Source organism: Suricata suricatta, chromosome 8 (assembly GCF_006229205.1).
Source record: "Suricata suricatta isolate VVHF042 chromosome 8, meerkat_22Aug2017_6uvM2_HiC, whole genome shotgun sequence".
Lineage (NCBI taxonomy): Eukaryota > Metazoa > Chordata > Mammalia > Carnivora > Herpestidae > Suricata > Suricata suricatta.
In genome coordinates, this window is record NC_043707.1 from 64,766,688 (window position 1) to 64,785,240 (window position 18,553).

An 18,553-nucleotide genomic window follows, 5' to 3' on the forward strand; every position below is an offset into this window, starting at 1 on the left:
GAGGGGCGGCCGGGCGGGCGCGGGCTGCGGCCGCTGGGGTGACGACGTCGCCTCCAGACCTGCTGCCACGGGGCCGCGCGTCTTCAAACACTTGGCAGGTGCAGCTTCACCCCTGGGGACGCCTCTGTCGGTGCTTCCGGCCGGCGGCCGAACTCTCGAACGTACTGGCCAGCGCTTCCTCGCGGGAGGTGGGTTGGGGGGTGCAGGGAGGGCCAGTCCCTCGCTCCCACCGGCTCCCGGCGTCCTGGCCCCTTCCCTCCGCCTCGCGGCCAAGCGAAGACAGTGGAGAGACTCGCTTTTCCGGCATGGAGGTGAAGGTAGCAGTAGATGATGCACTTAGCTCGGAGGCTGTGGACAGGAGTTTCTCTGTGACTGCGAGGCAGGTGACGAAAGGCTCAGAGTCGGCTTTGGAATGAGGTATGGATTTTTCTCGCCCAAGATGCATCTCCCTCAGTTGATTTGCCTGAAGACGCATCGCTCGTTGCAGTGGCAGAGATCACTCTGGAGTCACACACGTGTGGCGTGTCGGGTGCTGGTCATTCCTGAGTGACGGTCCGTGCGCACAGCCCAGTGCGGAGGCATCTAGGTGCGGTGGGATTTGGGTATTGAGGAGCAACCGTAAATAAAGCAGACCTTTAGTTCAGGAGCTGTGTGACTTTGGGAAAGTTACCTTCTCTGAGTCTGTCTCCGCAACTTTGAGGTTGGATAATGACACGGTCTTGATCAACCTGCTGTGAGTATTGAAAGAACTAACACAGGAAAACGTTTGCCAGGCAGGCATTTCGCTCCCTTTTTAGCTGATGCAGCCAGAAAGATAAAGTTGGATTAAAAGGAAAAAAATGTCCTGTGTCGTAGTAGGACGCTATCCGCGGTGTGCCTCGGCAGCTTTTGCTCTTTTATAGAAGATGCTGGTGATTGCGCAGGAGCACATCTGAGTATCTCTGGACCTGTGCCCAGGCCTGGTTGTTGGGAGTGAGCACCCACCAGATGAGAGTTCTGGGTTGTAACTTTAACAGGACTCAAAGGCCGCACCATATTCTATGGCCAGATTCCATCCACCTCAGTGTGTATACTTTTTTCTGTTTTAACCACCCCACCTAGATTATTTCTTCCCCCAATAAGTATTTCAGTATTTAGTTCTAGTCCTGTAATTTCCTCCCAGCGCTGCTGGCTCAGGACCTCATTTTCCTTGTGTATTAACGATATGGGGTGAAACGTTTGCTCTTATCTCACTGCAACACCCTCTAAGGTAGTGGCCTTCGGAGTTTCTTGACTGCAAGCCCAGTGAGATATTTCACCTTGCAATCGCGTTCATAGTCCATAAGGCCAGAAAGCAGGATGTGTGGGTACCTGGGGCTCAGGGTAGAAATGGGTAGTGACTGCTAGTGGGCACATGGAGATGTTCTGAAATTAGATTGTGGTGATGCGCCGCAGCTCTGTAAAACTCTGCACAAATTCTCTAAACATCATTGAATTGTGCACTTAAAATGAGTGTTTTATTGTTTGTACATTATACTTCAATAAAGCTGTTAAAATGTATCTCAAAGGTTTTGTGAAGGTATTATTCTATAGTATATACTGTGTATTCTGATTTTTTTTCTATCTTATTTCTTAATGTAACAAGTCACACTCCACATTAATTTTTTTTTTTTTAGTTTATTTTTGAGAGAGAAAGAGAGAAAGTGCGAGTGCAGGAGGGGCAGAGAGAGAGAATCCCAAGCAGACTCTGACTCAGGGCTCAAATTCAGGGACTGTGAGATCATGACCTGAGCTGAAGTCAGAGCTAACCCGACTGGGCCATCCAGGTGCCCCTACACTACTACTGTATTTTATTTTATTTTACTTTGTTTTATTAAGTTTATTTATTTATTTTGAGAGAGAGAGAGAGGGAGAGGAAAGAAAGAGGGAGAGAGGGAGAGAGAGAGAGAGAGAATGAATCCCAGACAGGCTCCTCACTGTCAGTGCAGAGCTGGAGGCGAAGCTCAGACTCACAGACTGTGAGATCACGATCTGAGCCGAAATCAAGAGTAGGAGGCTTAACTAACTGAGGCACCCCTATGCCCCTATACTTTTTATTCCTTAACAAGTCACACTCCACAGTTTGGAAAACATTGTTCAAAATGCTAATTCTGGTTTGTGTGTTTTATTTTGGGTGCTGCATAAGATGGACAAAGTAAGCTAGAAAACATTTGAGGAAAACTTGAAGATATGGCAGCATATTGTTGGGAAAATATGATAGTTTAGTTAAGAGAGGCATGTTTTGTTTCCATGTAAGAGAGAACTTTTGTATCAACCAGGGCTCTAAATTGGGATATGCTACTTGAAACAGTTTAACCTTGTAGAATAAAGAAACTAAATAAATCACTCCTTATTAAGAAAATTTATACATCGAGTAGAGAGTTTGTTAGATAGGTTTCCTAAAAAGGTCACTTCTAGTTCTAATGTCTTCCTTCCTTCCTTCCTCCCCTCCTTCCCTCCTTACCTCCCAACGTGGGGCACGAACTCGGGAACTGTAAGATAATGACCTGAGCCAAACTACTTTGGCCACTTAACAGACTGAGCCACCCAGGCGCCACTCTAATGTGTTTTCCTGATTCTGTGGTCTTAAAAACATTTTTTTTTCACTAGAATTTTATGAAATCAAATGTTTTTTAAATGAGCCATTATAGGACTGTTTTGCTTAGTTCTTTGTTGTAAGAATATTTGGCCAGAGGAATCTTGGAGTATGTTTACAACTCTTACATAACTCAAGAGCTAATGATACATGACATTATGATGATACTTCTCTACAGGGATCCTATGTGTATGTGATAAGAATGAAGAGAGCAAAGAACAAAAAGTGCAAGGTTAATGTTTGGTCAATATAGATAACATAAAAGATTAGAAATCACTAGGTTTGTCCTATAGTCGATGAATTTCTCATATTATTGTAACATTGGGTCTGTTCTTTTTGCAGAATCCAAGATTAATTAAAGATATGGTTTCAAGAAGGGGTGAATACTCTTTAAGTATGCAAATGAGCCATCCTTCCCGAGGAAGTTTTCTTAAAATTCTCTCATGATTTGAGCCAAACCATTCTTGATGGAATTGTTAACCTGCTGTCTCAACTTTTACTAATTTTGAAGAGAATTTTGACTTGTAATTATGTCTGGAATGATTATCAACTAATTCTATTGACTATCTTAAATTTGATGATATATTTTCTATGAAAATACAGACCTTGTAAATTAAATTCATGTGGATTATTGTGGATAGCACATACGGTTTTGTTATGGATTATGAAGCTCTTAAATTCATAGACCAGTTTCTTGTAATTATCTGTACTAAGTGCTTGTGTCTGTTTTTATCATAAGCAGTCACAGATTAGAGAGTTCAGAAGTTGAGTCTGTGTTATTGCTGTTTGGAAAGTGCTTTTGCAGTTCAGGGACTTGCTCCCTGTTACTCATTTATTTCTTCATTGATTGCCTGCAAATGCAAAGCACTGTGTCCTTGGATGTTTATAAGTGATTTCAAATTGTTAGTGTTGCCTGTTAGCAGTCCTAAATCGGTTTGGTGAGTCATAGAACAGCATGTTTTTTTCCTAATTAATAGGATAGAAGCCATCAGAATGCCTGGCATATAGCAAACTATTTGTTTTGTAAATGTTTTGTTCTGTGTATGTGGGTCCTCACTCTCCATGTGAATGTATGTATGTCTTACTCTGGACCACTGTGAGACAAGTTTGAAATATACTCACATTAAGGATGAAAGATGAATGAGCACTTTAATGGATTTAAAACATAATGTCAGTGTAAACAAATTTTGTTTGTTTATATAAGAATACATTGAAGGCAGGTAATAGCCAAGGTATGGAAAGAGCTCAAATGTCCATAGATGGATGAATGGATAAAGAATATGTGGTACATATATACAATGGAGTATTACTCGGCAATCAAAAAGAATGAAATCTTGCCATTTGCAACTATGTGGATGGAACTAGAGGGTATGCTGCTTAGCGAAAGTAGTCAGAGAAAGACAAATGCTTTTGAGGACTTTATACAAGTCTTTGGACTTCAGACAAGTACTTATATAAGAACTTTAAGTTACAAAACATATGAACATGAGGAAAGGGAAGCAAAAAATATACATAAAAACAGCGAGGGGGACAAAAGCATAAGAGACCCTTAAATATAGAGAACAAACAGGGTTATAGGAAGGTTGTGGGAAGGGGGGATGGGCTAAATGGGTAAGGAGCATTAAGGAATCTATTCCTGAAATCATTGTTGCACTATATGCTAACTTGGTTGTATATTTAAAAAATAAATTAAAAATTAAAAGAAAAAGAATACGTTGAAGGCAAGTTGGAGGTATACCTAAGTGGTAGGAAATGACATGTGGGCTGACATTATGAAAGTTGACTTGTGGTAAGATCTGACTATGGTACAGGGCACCTGGGTGGCTTAGTCAGTTAAGTGACCAATGTCGCCTCAAGTCATGATCTCACAGGTTCATTAGTTCGAGCCCTGTGTCAGGCTCTGTGTAGACAGCTCAGAGCCTGGAGCCTGGCTCAGATTCTGTGTGTGTGTCTCTCTCTCTGCCCCTTCCTTGCTCATGCTGTGTCTCTCTCTGTCTCAGAAATAAACAAACATTAAAAAATGTAAAAAGTAAAAAAAAAAAAAAAATGACTATATTAGTTCTCAGACTTTATATGTTGATTTCATGGGATACTTGTTAAAATGCAATTTCTGGGGCACCTGGGTGGCTCAGGAGGTTGAGTGTCCGACTTCGGCTCAAGTCATGATCTCACAGTTCGTAGGTTCAAGCCCCGCATCAGGCTCTGTGCTGGCAGCTTAGAGCCTGGTGTCTGCTTCCAATTCAGTATGTCCCTCTCTCTGCCCCTCCCCTGCTCATGATCTGTCTCTGTCTCTGTCTCAAAAATAAATAAATGTTAAAAAAATTTTAATGCAATTTCTGCTGCCCTTAGAGTGATTCAGCAGGTCTAAGATGGGTTCAGGAACTGTAATTTTTAATGAATACCACAGGTGAATAATATAGGAGTTTCTCCAGCCACACTCAGAGACTCATTTGTTTGTCTTTGGTGAAGATCTCATAGTGGTGAATAATAATTTTAGTCAGGCTCTCTGAGCTTGAACCCATGTTCCTCTATTTATAAATCTTATTCTTGAAAGTTTTCTTTTTGTTTCTTTGTGAATACTTTTATGTCTCAAAGTTTACTTAAACTTCATTGGTACAAAATCTACTCTTAAAATAAGTAGATAACTGTTTTACATCATCAGCATTTGAAGATTTAGATAAAAAACAGAGCTAAACATGTTTTTGTTGAAGAAGAAACCTTGTAGAACTAAAATTTTGATTTTATGTTGTATATTTTTATGATTTTCCCCATTGATATCTTCTTTTTCCCACTTGTCAAACAAATACATTCTTGTTGAAGTACTGAAAAATGTATAGAGTTTGATTAACAGTTTCAAAACGCATTCCTTTTACAGCTTCGAGATTGTATCCAAAAGACCTTGAATGAGTGGAGTTCCCAAATCAGCCCTGATTTGATCAGGGTAAGTAAAAATGTGAATGAAGAAAGCAAATGGGTCAAAAGGGAAGTGCAGTTGTGATAGGGAAGTCAAATAGGCAATTAGCATAAAACTCCCTGTAGCTGATTTGCTGAGATGGCTGGCTGGCTGACCCAATATGCTTCAGCATAAAACAGAAAGTCCATGATGTGTCACCAAATCGTCAACTAGACAGGATATATCAGGATTCTCTGTGCTTAGTTTTCACCGCTGTTTCTTCACAATGTACTTTTGTTCCAGTTTATATTTGGTCTAGTAAAGGAATGACTTGAATAGTTTTGGTTGCTAGATTGCTTTGGTAGAGCATCATAATAACACTAGATACAATTTTTTTAATGTCAGTTTCAAGTGAAACACTGGGTGTTACACTAAATATCAGTATATGCCTATTATCATAAATACCAGACCGCCTCTTTGCAAGCCACTCTTTGGAATCCAATTCGGCCAAAGGCTCATAACAAGTTACGTAGACTACTCTAAAACTATGGAAGAGAACATGTGCTGGAAATGCTTGTTGCCCTGGGCATCCTCCAAGTTTAGACTCTGTTGTTGCTAAGCAGATGTTGATTAATGTCTCTGGTCAGTCTGTGTTTCTCTGAAATGACCATTTGCCTCTATGCATGACTGATAAACACTTAGTAAGCCTTTGATGTGTGCCAGGCATTATAATATGCTCAAGAAACTGTGAGGAGGCCCTCACTGTTTACTTTGTTTTAGTCTCGTAAATGTGGGTTAATATATTTCTGATTTATATGTACTAACATTTTATCATTTTCGTCTGATTTATTCATAATAATGCATTAGAATGGCCTTTATGTTTTTACTGCATTCAGAAAAAATGTCTTGGTTTAAAGTGTTTGTGATTAATCTAGGAAGTTTTTAACATGTCATTATCCTGAATGGATAAATATTTATTATTTTTCATTGGTTTCTTTTTTAAGTAAAATAATGTACTGTGCTAGCAGTTCTAACTCCTCATGTGTTTCCCCACCACCACCACCACTATGTGTTTTTTAGGTTTTTTTAATCATGCATTTCTCAGAGTACCTGCTCAAAATGAGATACTTTTCCTCATTAATTGGACACACACACACACACACACACACACACACACACACACAGCATTTTACCTGTGTTTCAGGGTTTTGCAAACCTTATGAAGCCCATCCAGACATTGGGTAAAGAACCCGATTATCTTATGGACTCTCTGCTTCTAAAGGACACCATGGACAGTAGAAATCATATAGCTTATTAGAAACATTAATTTTATATTTATTGTAAACATCATGTGTTTATTATAGGAGTTTCCAGATGTCTTGGAATGTACTGTACCTCATGCAGTAGAAAAGATAAATCCTGATGAAAGAGAAGAAATGAAAGTTTCTGGTAAAGTCCATCCTTTACAATTTATTTTGTTAAACAGTGGAAGTGATAGTGAAGTTTTGTCAGGAATGGGAATAAACCTTTCTTTGCCTCTGTTAATGAGAGACTCAGTCACTAAGTGTGAGAAATACAAAGATTCTTTTTAAACATAATCTTGATGTAAACTCCAAGAAGTAATTGTAGGAGGTCAGTTTTGGCTACTTACGTAGAGTCAAAAAAGAACTTCACCTTGTTGTTCTTCATGGTGGTCTCATTAATTTATACGTTGGACTTTAGGGCAGTAAAAAGATTAAGATGGAGGAAATGGAAAGGAGAAAAGGAAAGCTTAAGAGCAGTGTCTACCCAAAGTGAGCATAAGCCTTCTCTTCCTAGTGGAATACTGCTGAGCAATGGCTGAAGTCGCCTGAAAGTGTAGACAGAAGTCTGGGCAACAAGTTGCATGAAGAGAAGTAAAATATATGTTAAACCCATTCAACAAATGTATTGAGAAACTTTTCCAGAGACCATGCCAAGCTCAGGAATGAAAAAATAGAGATGTGCTGTTCTTGCCCTCAGCTTATAGTCAGCATAGCACAGTCATTAAAAGCTTGACCTTGGCTAAATGGAAATCCCTTAGTATGCAGATTACTGACTGGTATAAGTTTAGGCTAACTAGTTACTTAACCTCTCTGAGTCTCAGTATTCTCATCTATAAAACAGGGATGCATCTGTTTCACAGGCTTCTTCATAAATTAGATGAAATAACAAAAGAAATACCTAGCGTAGTGCTTGGCAAAACAGTTAAGTGCTAGTTAAAGAGCTGTTATTTATTACCATTTGTGGTTGTGTTGTGGCTTGCTTTTTTTTTTGATTAGGATGGACATGTAAGATGAAATAGGGCATTGCCTTTTGACTCAATAACTACCATTTGTTGAGTCTTGTTTTGTACTAGGCACTGCAGTTAGTATGTTTTGATTATATTTCTTCACCTGATTCTCAAAACAGTTCTACAAGGTAGGTGTACTATCCCCCTTGCACAAGTGACATTACTTGGAAGTTGACATATGACCAGTATGTGTTTGAACCAGGAATCCATCCAGGTATGCCTGGCTCTAAAACCCATTTCTTTTCCAACACATGGCTATTTGTGTTGGAAAAGGAATAAAAGCAACCTTTGCTCTGTGGTTGATTGCAGTTCTTCATGGTTTAGATCCATGTTGGAGCTCACACAGGTTGTCCTTGGTTCATATAGGGCTTGAGATTTTTGATAAGTATCAAATTTTTCCCTACTGGAAGAGCTTTACTTTCTCTATGTATCTAGAAATGCTTCCTTTTTCAGACAAAGGAGACCATATCAAAGGGCACAAAATCGTGGCCAGGGGGATAGTGATGGGGAGGGTTTTCAAGGAGTATAACTGTGGCAGCTCTGGTTGGACCAGAGTGGTGAAGATTGACCCTCACCTGGTAGAGAGTGGTGATGGCTTTTAAACAGAGAATCTGCATGAGGAAAGCAACACTTCAGGAATATTAGCAGCAGAAAGGAAGGGACAAATAAGAGAAATGTACAAGGTAAATTTGTTGCATTTGTTGAATACCAGGCAGTTTATATACAGGTATTTCATTAGCCCTGTTTTTTTCTCCATTCCTTTTTCTGATTTTCTCTCTTCTTGCTCTCCCACTACCCCACCTATTTGTCTGTTGAGTAAATTTAGATTTTGAATAGTGAATTTACATGAAGTAAATCTATATAAATAAATTTGAGTTTAAGTCAAGCCAAAGCCTCAGTCTTATAGAAAACTACTCAGCTTTCCTGGTAACCAAAGAAATACCAATGTGGTCCTGAAACCACATTAGGTATATATTGTACCTAGTAAATTAGCAAAAAACATATGTATTTTTGATAGTGTCCTATATTAGGAGAGCAATTTTTTTTTCCAAATGTTTGTTTATTTTTGAGAGAGAGAGCAAAAGCAAGCAGGGGAAGGTAGAAAGAGAGGGAGACAGAGGATGCGAAGCAGGCTCTGTGCTGACAGTAGAGAGCCCAATGCAGGGCTTGAACTCAAGAAACGTGAGATCATGACCTGTGCTGAAGTCAAGAGTCAGACACTTAACCAACTAAGCCACCCAGGTACACCCAAATCTTTTATATAAAAGTAGGAGGTAAATAAAATAGAAAAAGACTCACAAAAAAGATCATACCCTTTGACTCATAAATACATTTCTGACCACTTGTCCTTGGGAAATGCTTCAGCATAAAGTTGATAAAAGTTACCAAGATGTTTCTTTAACATTGTATGTGTAAATGTTCAAAAATTAGGAAATCATTTAGTAAGTTATACTCTATCAAAATTACAGAATAATGTTCAGCCATTAAAAATGAGTATATAAAATTATTCATTGAAAATAGAGTATACAAAAATCTAAAACAGTGCTTTCAGTGATGAGACAATTGACTTTTTTTTTTTTTTGGTCTTTCTATTCTTGTAGGTTTTTCTCATTTCTAAAGTGAATATGTTGCTATTATGGGGTATAATAGGGAACTTTAGAACTTCATGAAGATGTAAAAAAATTACATAAAGGTAAATTATATAGAAATGAATATGGGAACTAAGAACTTACAAAGATGTTAAAAAATTATGTAAAAGTAGACTAAATAGAAATGAATAAATGTTATACTCTGCTTCATGTGACCAATAGCTGGAAGTCTAAAACTTAGGAAGATTGTACTAGGAAGGTGAGATTGTAGGGGTTTTCTTTTCATTTTTCGTCTCATTATAAGCGATTTTAATATAGTCTTTGCATTGATTTTAGTATATTGAAGAAACTAATATGCTACATTTATATTTAATTTAAAAACATGTATGGGGGCACCTGGGTGGCTCAGTCGGTTAAGCCTCCGAATTCGGCTCAGGTCAGATCTCATGTCCGTGGGTTCGAGCCCCGCATCAGGCTCTGTGCAGACAGCTAGCTCAGAGCCTGGAGCCTGCTTCCAGTTCTGTGTCTCCTTCTCTCTCTGCCCCTCCCCCTCTCATGCTCTGTCTCTCTCTGTATCAAAAATAAATAAAACATTAAAAAAAAAACATGTATGTTTTGAGGAATTTAAGTTTGTATATTTATTTGGCCTGCCTTCTAACAGATGGAAAATTAATATTTGCTTTTTTGTTTTGACAAAGGGATTTTTTTTTGGCAACTGACATAGAATGTAAAAATTACAGTGGAAATGTACTTTTATGTCTGAAAATGGAGACTATAAAATTATGTGACTAGGAAAAGGAAGATAATTCATTCAGGATTCTCAGTCATTTTAATATTGTTGGCAGTGTTAATACTGTGTAGTAGAAGTCACCCAAATATAGTAATCAGTTTTGTATTCTTTTGTTACCCAGCAAAACTGTTCATTGTAGGATCAAACTCTTCATCATCAACAAGAAATGCAGTTGACATGGGTAAGCAAAAATTTAACTTTTTACCTCTATAATGAACTTTCAATTAGTGTAGGTATATTATTTATATCTCATGTTCAGGTTCAGATAAAAAAGGAAAATGAACTCATTCCAATTTTACTTTTTAAAGTTCTAGCCTAGGGGTGTCTGGGTGGCTCAGTCGGTTAAGCGTCCAACTTAGGCTCAGGTCATGATCTCACAGTTTGTGGGTTTGAGCTCCACATTGGGCTCTATGCTGATGCTCAGAGCCTGGAGCCTGCTTCGGATTCTGTGTCTCCTTCTCTCTCTGCCCCTCCCCCACTCACACTCTGTCTGTCTCTCTTTCTCTCTCAAAAAAATTAAACATGAAAAAAATTTTTAAAATACAAATAAGGTTCTAGCCTAACTTCTTAAAGCTTCTGTCAGATCATATCAACTTATGTAGGTTCATATTTTGATATGTAAGAGGAATGTAAGAGATATAATCAAATGTTGACTCTATGTCTGGAGATAGAAATTCTTAATCCTATTCTTAGCCCTTTTAGTACTATAATGAAATACCACAACCACCACCACAACAACAAAAGAAGCATTTTCATCTTTGTTTGGCACTTGGTTAGATTATTGTGGTATTACAATTATTCAATATTTTTTCTTCTAAAACATTCTTACAGTATTTATAGATGCTGAACACTTATATAATTAGCTCTATAATATAACTGTGGAATGAAAAATAATCATTTAAAATAAACTCTATAAAATAAAAGTTTTTAAAAATGTGAAAATAAGTAAATAAATAAAATAAACTCTTTAAATTATTTTTATAGAAATTAAATTATCTCTATTAGTGTGCGTAGGTGGCTTAGTTGGTTAAGTGTCTAACTTTGGCTTAGGTCATGATCTCAAGGTTCATGAGTTCAAGCCTCACATCTGGCTGTGTGCTGACAGCTCAGAGCCTGGAGCCTGCTTTGGATTGTGTCTCCTTCTCTCTCTACCCCTTACCTGCTCACACCCTGTCTCTCTCTGTCTCAAAAATAAGTAAACATTAAAAAATAAAAAAAGAAGAAAATACCTCTATAAATATAGATTAGGACCATAAATTTAGTTTTTCAGAGTCTTAAGACTATTCTTTGCCAAGACTGCAAATTACAGAATATGAGGTCAGAATTCTTATAGTCATCCATACAAGATACTAGTAGAACTGGAAAAGAAACTTTTATGAACATAAGGAAGCTACCAAAAAATTTATGGGGCCTTAGAAACAAGAAGAAGGCGTGTTCTCCAGAAGGACTGTAATAGCTGTGAGTCCCTAGGAAGGAGGCAGGTCAAAGAAACTGACATGTCTGCCACACAGATCAAATAGATGAACAGGGGCTTACACTTTTTTAAGAGCTGGGAATGTTGTAAATGATTATGAAACTGAGTGAAATAACCTATATTAGAAAACTAGTGAACTATATGAACAGAATTTAGTGGGATACTTGAAGGGCATTAGAAATACTTGTTTCTATTATATAACAAATATTTATGCTTTTCGTGTTTTCCTTCACATCAGCCTGTTCAGTCCTTGGAGTTGCACAGCTGGATTCCGTGATCATTGCTTCACCTCCTATTGAAGATGGAGTTAATCTCTCCTTGGAGCATTTGCAACCTTACTGGGAGGAATTAGAAAACTTGGTTCAGAGCAAAAAGATTGTTGCAATAGGTACCTCTGATCTAGACAAAACACAGTTGGAACAGCTCTATCAGTGGGCACAGGTAAAGCACAGCTAGATCACAAGCACTCTGGGAGGAGCCTACCTTTTACAGTCTTTGCTACATACTGTTTGGCATCATGCACAGTAGTAGATGTTGGTTGGCTATTCCAAATGTGGGCATTTTGAGGCAAGATTTATCTAAAGCATTAGATTTTTTTTGTCTCAAATATATGCCTAATTGAACTTAACATTAATTACATTTCAAATGAAATTTGAAATATTTGGCTCCTGGGTGACTCAATCAGTTAAGCATCCAACTTGATTTCAGCTCAGGTCATGACCATACAGTTGGTGAGATCAAGCTCCACATCGGGCTTCATGCTAACAGCATGGAGCCTGCTTAGGATTCTCTTTCTCTCTCTCTGCCCCTCCTCCATACACACCCTTGCATGCACACTCTCTCGCGCGCTCTCTTTTTAAATGAATAAACTTAAAATGAGTGACAAAAACACTAGAATATGTGTGCTGAAGCATGTACAATCAAATGAATTGAGGCTATTTCCTTCAGTTTTACTTCTGTGATAAAATTATTACATTTTTCTTTGGATAAGAGTAGGTTGTGGTTCTAATTTCTTAAGGGAATATATATAACAAATATTTTGCTGTTAAAGATAAAAAAGACTTTCAGTTCATAGAAATTGATTCAGAGGTGTAATAAACTAATCACCATCACTCTGGCCTAATGTACAAAATTATTAGGGAAGTTGCTTACTAACTAGTATTTAACCTTTACTCTCTGTATTTTTCTTTATTCCTTTTACTTCATCCTCAAGCTTCTCCTTTTCAGATCTTTCAGTTTCAGACCCTAGAGAAAGTGTTGCCTCTTCTCCATTTGATTTAGCCAGAACGTGGCCAAGATTCTGCTAGACAGACTTGGGTGATCTGGAATGTACCTATAAATTAACCAGAAGAGCTATTAGAAATTATCTAATTCTTTTTCAAAATGTGTCTGATTTATAACAATACTTTAATTTTTTAATATTTGTTTATTTTTGAGAGAAAGAACACAAGTTGGGGAGGGGCAGAGAGAGAGGGAGACACAGAACCCAAGGCAGGCTCCAGACCCTGAGCTGTCAGCACAAAGCCCAACACGAGGCTAGAACCCACCAACTGTGAGATCATGACCTGAGTCAAAGTCGGAAGCCCAACCAACTGAGCCACCCAGGCACCCCTATAACCATGTTTTATAGTTTAATATTAAATGTTTGTATCATTGCTATTTGATCTCTTACCTTTTAAGACATACTCCCTCTTTAGCTGGAACCATCACACGTAGAATCATGTTTGTTTCTGAGACAAGTGCCCTAGATTGCAGGTACCAGCAGGAGAGTTTCTAGTAGTGTAGCACTCTATTGGCCCCCACTTAGAACTCTTTCCTTTCCCTGTTGCCACTAACATGAGCTAGAAAAGTATGCTTTAATAAGTACATTCATAGAAAAGTATTTTACAAATTTTAAGCATTATAAAATGCAGTATTTCGTATTTTCTAAATGTGTTCTTTTATGGCTTTCCACTTTTTGTAGTACTTAATTTAGTGGCAGTGTCATGATTTTCTTCACTTCTAGGTAAAACCAAATAGTAACCAAGTTAATCTCGCCTCTTGCTGTGTGATGCCACCTGATTTGACTGCATTTGCTAAACAATTTGACATACAACTATTGACTCATAATGATCCAAAAGGTAAGGCTGAGATTTTCATTTCTTGATTGATCATGAGCTTTTATCTTACAAGAAGCTACTTGTTAAAATTTAATTTTTAATTTTGTACAGTGATAAATGTTACCTAGAACTTCTCTTTATGGTTAGTTCAAAAAGCATATCCTTTATTTTAGTTTCAGAAAGCTTTATTTTGTCTTTATATCAAAAAATTGGGAAAAAATTGAAGGGATAATTTCCTGAATATCCAGTCAGTTGAAGTTTATAAATAGTAAGCCACACAAAAAAAGGTCTTTTAGGATATTCTAAATAGTATCCTATAAAATCTTGTATGGTACAGCAAAAATTGTACCAAACAGCCACTTAAAAAAAGATAAATATCTAGAAAGAGAGGCAGATAAAATTTAATTTAAAATTTAAGCATCTTAGGATAGGTAGTTGATTAGGTATTTTATTAATCATTACTATCAAGACATGTGTTTGGTGTTGATCAGAAACATTTGATTAATGAGAATGGCTTCTCTGGCTTCTGTAGAATAATTTTTATTAACATTTTATAGAATAAGTAGGAAAACCAGGAAGAGAATGACTTTATACTTATTTATTTAGCAGCCTGCTCCATTCACATTTCTTCACTGAAAAAATGAAAGTGTTTTGGTATAGTTCTAAGTGAGAAATGTCTTGTGAAAGTTTTAAATCCCTGAGACGTTTTTTAATGTTAATTTACTTTGAGAGAGAGTGTGAATGTGAGCAGGGGAGGGGCAGAGAGGGAGAAAGAGAATCCCAAGCAGGCTCCATGCCCAGCATGGAGTCCAATGCAGGGCTGGATCTTACAACCTTGAGATCATGACCTGAGCTGAGATCAAGAGTGGGATGCTCAACCAACTGAGCCACCTACGTACCTATGATATTTTTATAGAGGTTCTAGTTTAATAAATACAGGAAGAAATTACATTTTCTAGGTGCTTCTTGGAGAAAAAATATTTAGCTTTTACTTCCATGTCTAAAAAGATGGCATTATATTGGTGGTTTGATTCAGTTAGTGTGCTCATGGATAACCCTTTAAGATGTTATATTATTTATTAGCAGTCTGCCCTAGTCTCATTTTTTCACTGTTTTGTAGGAAGAGGAGTTTTAATAGTTATTGTTCATTGGATACTAGGCATCATGCTAAATGCCTTTGAGAGAGGATTCTGTAATCCTTACAACGCTGAAACTAGACATTTAATTGATGAGCCTCAGAATTTAAGAAAGTAGCTAAGGCCACTTAGCTGGCACAGGACAAAAATTAAACTTGGACCTGGTCCTGGCTGAATTTGGAGCCTTCCTCCATATACTGCACTATCTTTTTGATTTGAGATGTTAGCATTGTAGTATTTCAGTCTTACTTTCTTATAAGCTTCCATTTAAATGATACCAGAATAGGAGATAATGACTTTTGCCTCTCCCTTTAGTGATTACTTTCACAAGTAATTAGATTCTTTTTTTTTTTAAAGTCATTTTAGTTGAAAATCTGATGGAGCACCTATGTGGCTCAATCAGGTAAGCGTCCAACTTCGGCTCAGGTCATGATCTCACGTTCTGTGGGTTCAAGCCCTGCTTCGGGCTCTATGCTGACTGCTTAGAGCCTGGAGCCTGCTTCAGATTCTTCATCTCCCTCTCTGTCTGCCTGTCCTCCACTCACATTCTATGTATCTCTCTGATAAGTAAATAAACATTAAAAAAAATTAAAAAAAGAAAATAACAAAGAATTTCTATGCTGATTTATTCTGAAACATAAACCCAACTTTAAATTCCAACTTTCCATATGTTAGCAGATATTATATCATTTATCTATTTATTTCGTTGGGGGGGAGCGGTGGAGGTGGCGCTTTTCCAACAATAATTATTACAAACAGCTGATGGATGAGCCTGTACCTTAATCTAGCTCCACTTGAAAAAACTTTCCTTTTCCCAGTAGGAAAGGAAATAGGAAAAGACAAAGGTGTCTGGTATTTCCATGTTATATAAATGTTGGCCTGCAGATTATGTGCTAATGCATGTTGTTATGGTAAAATAAACTACATATACATGTAAGAAGAGAGATTTAATCCTTTTTTGATATGTTTTTGTTTTACTGACATAACTTGACATTCAGATGTCTTTCTAATTTTAATTCTAAACCCTTTGATTAGAATATATAGGCTGATTCTGCATATACCACTTACGAATCTTCACTTTGATCTGTAATGAAGCAATTCTTTTCTTAAAATATTTATTGTGTTTACTCATTCTAAAGAGCTTACATGGTTAATTTAAAGGTATGTATGTAGTTAAGTTGATGAATAGCATAGCTCTCTGATTATGTGACACGTTTCATTTTTTAAGCAATCAAGTTGCTTAAAATGATCAAGCAATCATCTAAAATAGAGATTTGTTTTTAAGTCCCCTCTAAAGCCCTTCCTCTGTTCTAAAATTATCCTATTCTTCAGAAAGTCCATTCCCTTCAGAATCCTCTTCTCTGACAGATGGTCTGATAAATCCATGTTCATGTTACTTTCCCAAAGACATTTGCCTTCCATTTATGAAAGCTGCACTTTACTGGCTGCATATCTTTGGGCACGTTATCTAACCTCTCTGCTTCTGCTTCCCCCTGGAAAAGGGGAGAATATATTTTATAGGGTTAACATGTGGATTAAGTGAGCTAATACATGTACTCAGAAAAGTGCCTGGCACATGATAATAGCGATAATAGCTAACATTTACTGAGAGTTTACTATTTATGTTATTCAAATCTCACAGAAGTTCTTTTGGGGCAAGTGGTCCTTTAGTGCTCCCAAGTCATACAGTATAGATGGTCATTTAATCCCTCTCTGTGTGGTTGGTTCTGACCCTGGTAGAATCTTTCCATATTGATTGGGTGATTCAACAGACGTTTGAATACCTACTATGTGTCAGTTTTGTTCAGAATACTAAGGATAAACGACCAACTCATATAAATTCCTTTTTTAAAAAAATTTATAGTTTATTGTCAAATTGGTTTCCATATAACACCCAGTGCTCTTCTCCACAAGTCCCCTCCTCCATGTCCATCACCCGCCGCTTCCCTTTTCCTTCCCCTCCTTCAGTCCTCAGCTTGTTTTCAGTATTCAGGAGTCTCTCATGATTTGCCTCCCTCCCTGTCCCTAACTCTTTTTCCTCCCTCCCCCTCCCCATGGTCCTCTGTTAGGTTTCTCCTGTTAGACCTATGGGTGAAAACATATGGTATCTGTCCTTCTCTGCCTGACTTATTTCCCTTACTATGACACTCTCAAGGCTCAACCACTTTGCTACAAATGGCCAGATTTCATTTTTCTCATTGTCATGTAGTATTCCATTGTGTGTATATATATATATATATATATATATATATATATATATATACACACATTGTATTTGTTGGTTTCCTGTGTTACATTCAGGTCCTTCAGCCATTTTGAGTTTGTCTTTGTGTATGGTGTAAGAGAGTGGGTCTAGTTTCATTCTTCTACATGTTGCTGTCCAGCTCTCCCAGCACCACCTGCTAAAGAGGCAGTCTTTTTTCCATTGGATACTCTTTCCTGCTTTGTCAAAGATTAATTGGCCGTACATTTGTGGGTCCAGTTCTGGGTTCTCTATTCTATTCCATTGGTCTATGTGTCTGTTTTTGTGCCAATACCCTACTGTCTTGATGATGACAGCTTTGTAGTAGAGGCCAAAGCCTGGGATTGTGACATCTCCTGTTTTGGTTTTCTTCTTCAATATTACTTTGAATATTCGGGGGGGGGTGTGGTTCCATACAAATTTTAGGACAGTTTGTTCTAACTTTGAGAAGAACGCTGGTGTAATTTTGATTGGGATTGGATTGAATGTGTATATTGCTTTGGGTAATAATGACATTTTAACAATGTTTATTCTTATCCATGAGCATGGAATGTTTTTCCATTTCTTTGTGTCTTCTTCAGTTTCTTTCATAAGTTTTCTTATAGTTTTCATCATACAGGTCTTTTACATCTTTGGTTAGGTTTATTCCTAGGTATTTTATGGTTTCTCGTGGAACTGTGAATGGGATTAGTTTCTTGATTTCTCTTTCCACTGCTTCATTATTGGTGTATAAAAATGCAACTGACTTCTGTACATTGATTTTGTACCCTGTGACTTTGCTGAATTCATGGATCAGTTCTAGAAGGCTTCTGGTGGAGTCAGTTGGGTTTTCCATGTAGAGTATCATGTCATCTGTGAAAAGTGGAAGTTTGACTTCATCTTTTCCAATTCTGATGCCTTTTATTTCCTTTTGTTGTCTGATTGCTGATGCTAGGACTTCCAGCACTATGTTTAACAAGAGGGGTGAGAGTGGACATCCCTGTCGTGTTTCTCACGGCGAAAGCTCTCAGTTTTTCCCCATTGAGGATGATATTGGCTGTGGGCTTTTCATAAACTGCTTTTATAATGTTTAAGTAAGTTCCTTCTATCCCGACTTTCACAAGGGTTTTTATTAAGAAAGGGTGCTGTGTTTTGTCAAATGCTTTTTCTGCATCTATCGACAGGATCATATGGTTTTTATCTTTTCTTCTGTTAATGTGATATAGTTCATTGATGGATTTGCAAATAGTGAACCAGCCCTGTAACCCAGGAATGAATCCCACTTGATCAAGATGGATAATTCTTTTTATATGCTGTTGAATTCAATTTGCCAGTATCTTGTTGAGTATTTTTGCATCTGTATTCATTAAGGATATTGGCCTGTAGTTCTCTTTTTTTGTTGGGTCTCTGTCTGGTTTGGGAATCA

At 37.5% G+C, this 18,553-nt stretch overlaps 1 protein-coding gene across 1 annotated transcript in view; it reads left to right on the top strand.

Moving 5' to 3' along the window:
• The window catches only part of GCLM (glutamate-cysteine ligase modifier subunit), a 47,504-nt gene that overhangs the window by 26,031 nt on the left and 2,920 nt on the right, over nt 1-18,553 (top strand). Inside the window, exons 3-7 of the mRNA XM_029945800.1 lie at nt 5,490-5,555; nt 6,872-6,956; nt 10,319-10,378; nt 11,910-12,112; nt 13,677-13,791. Of these exons, the coding sequence (XP_029801660.1) occupies nt 5,490-5,555; nt 6,872-6,956; nt 10,319-10,378; nt 11,910-12,112; nt 13,677-13,791 (529 nt within the window). The remainder of the gene's footprint in view (nt 1-5,489; nt 5,556-6,871; nt 6,957-10,318; nt 10,379-11,909; nt 12,113-13,676; nt 13,792-18,553) is intronic.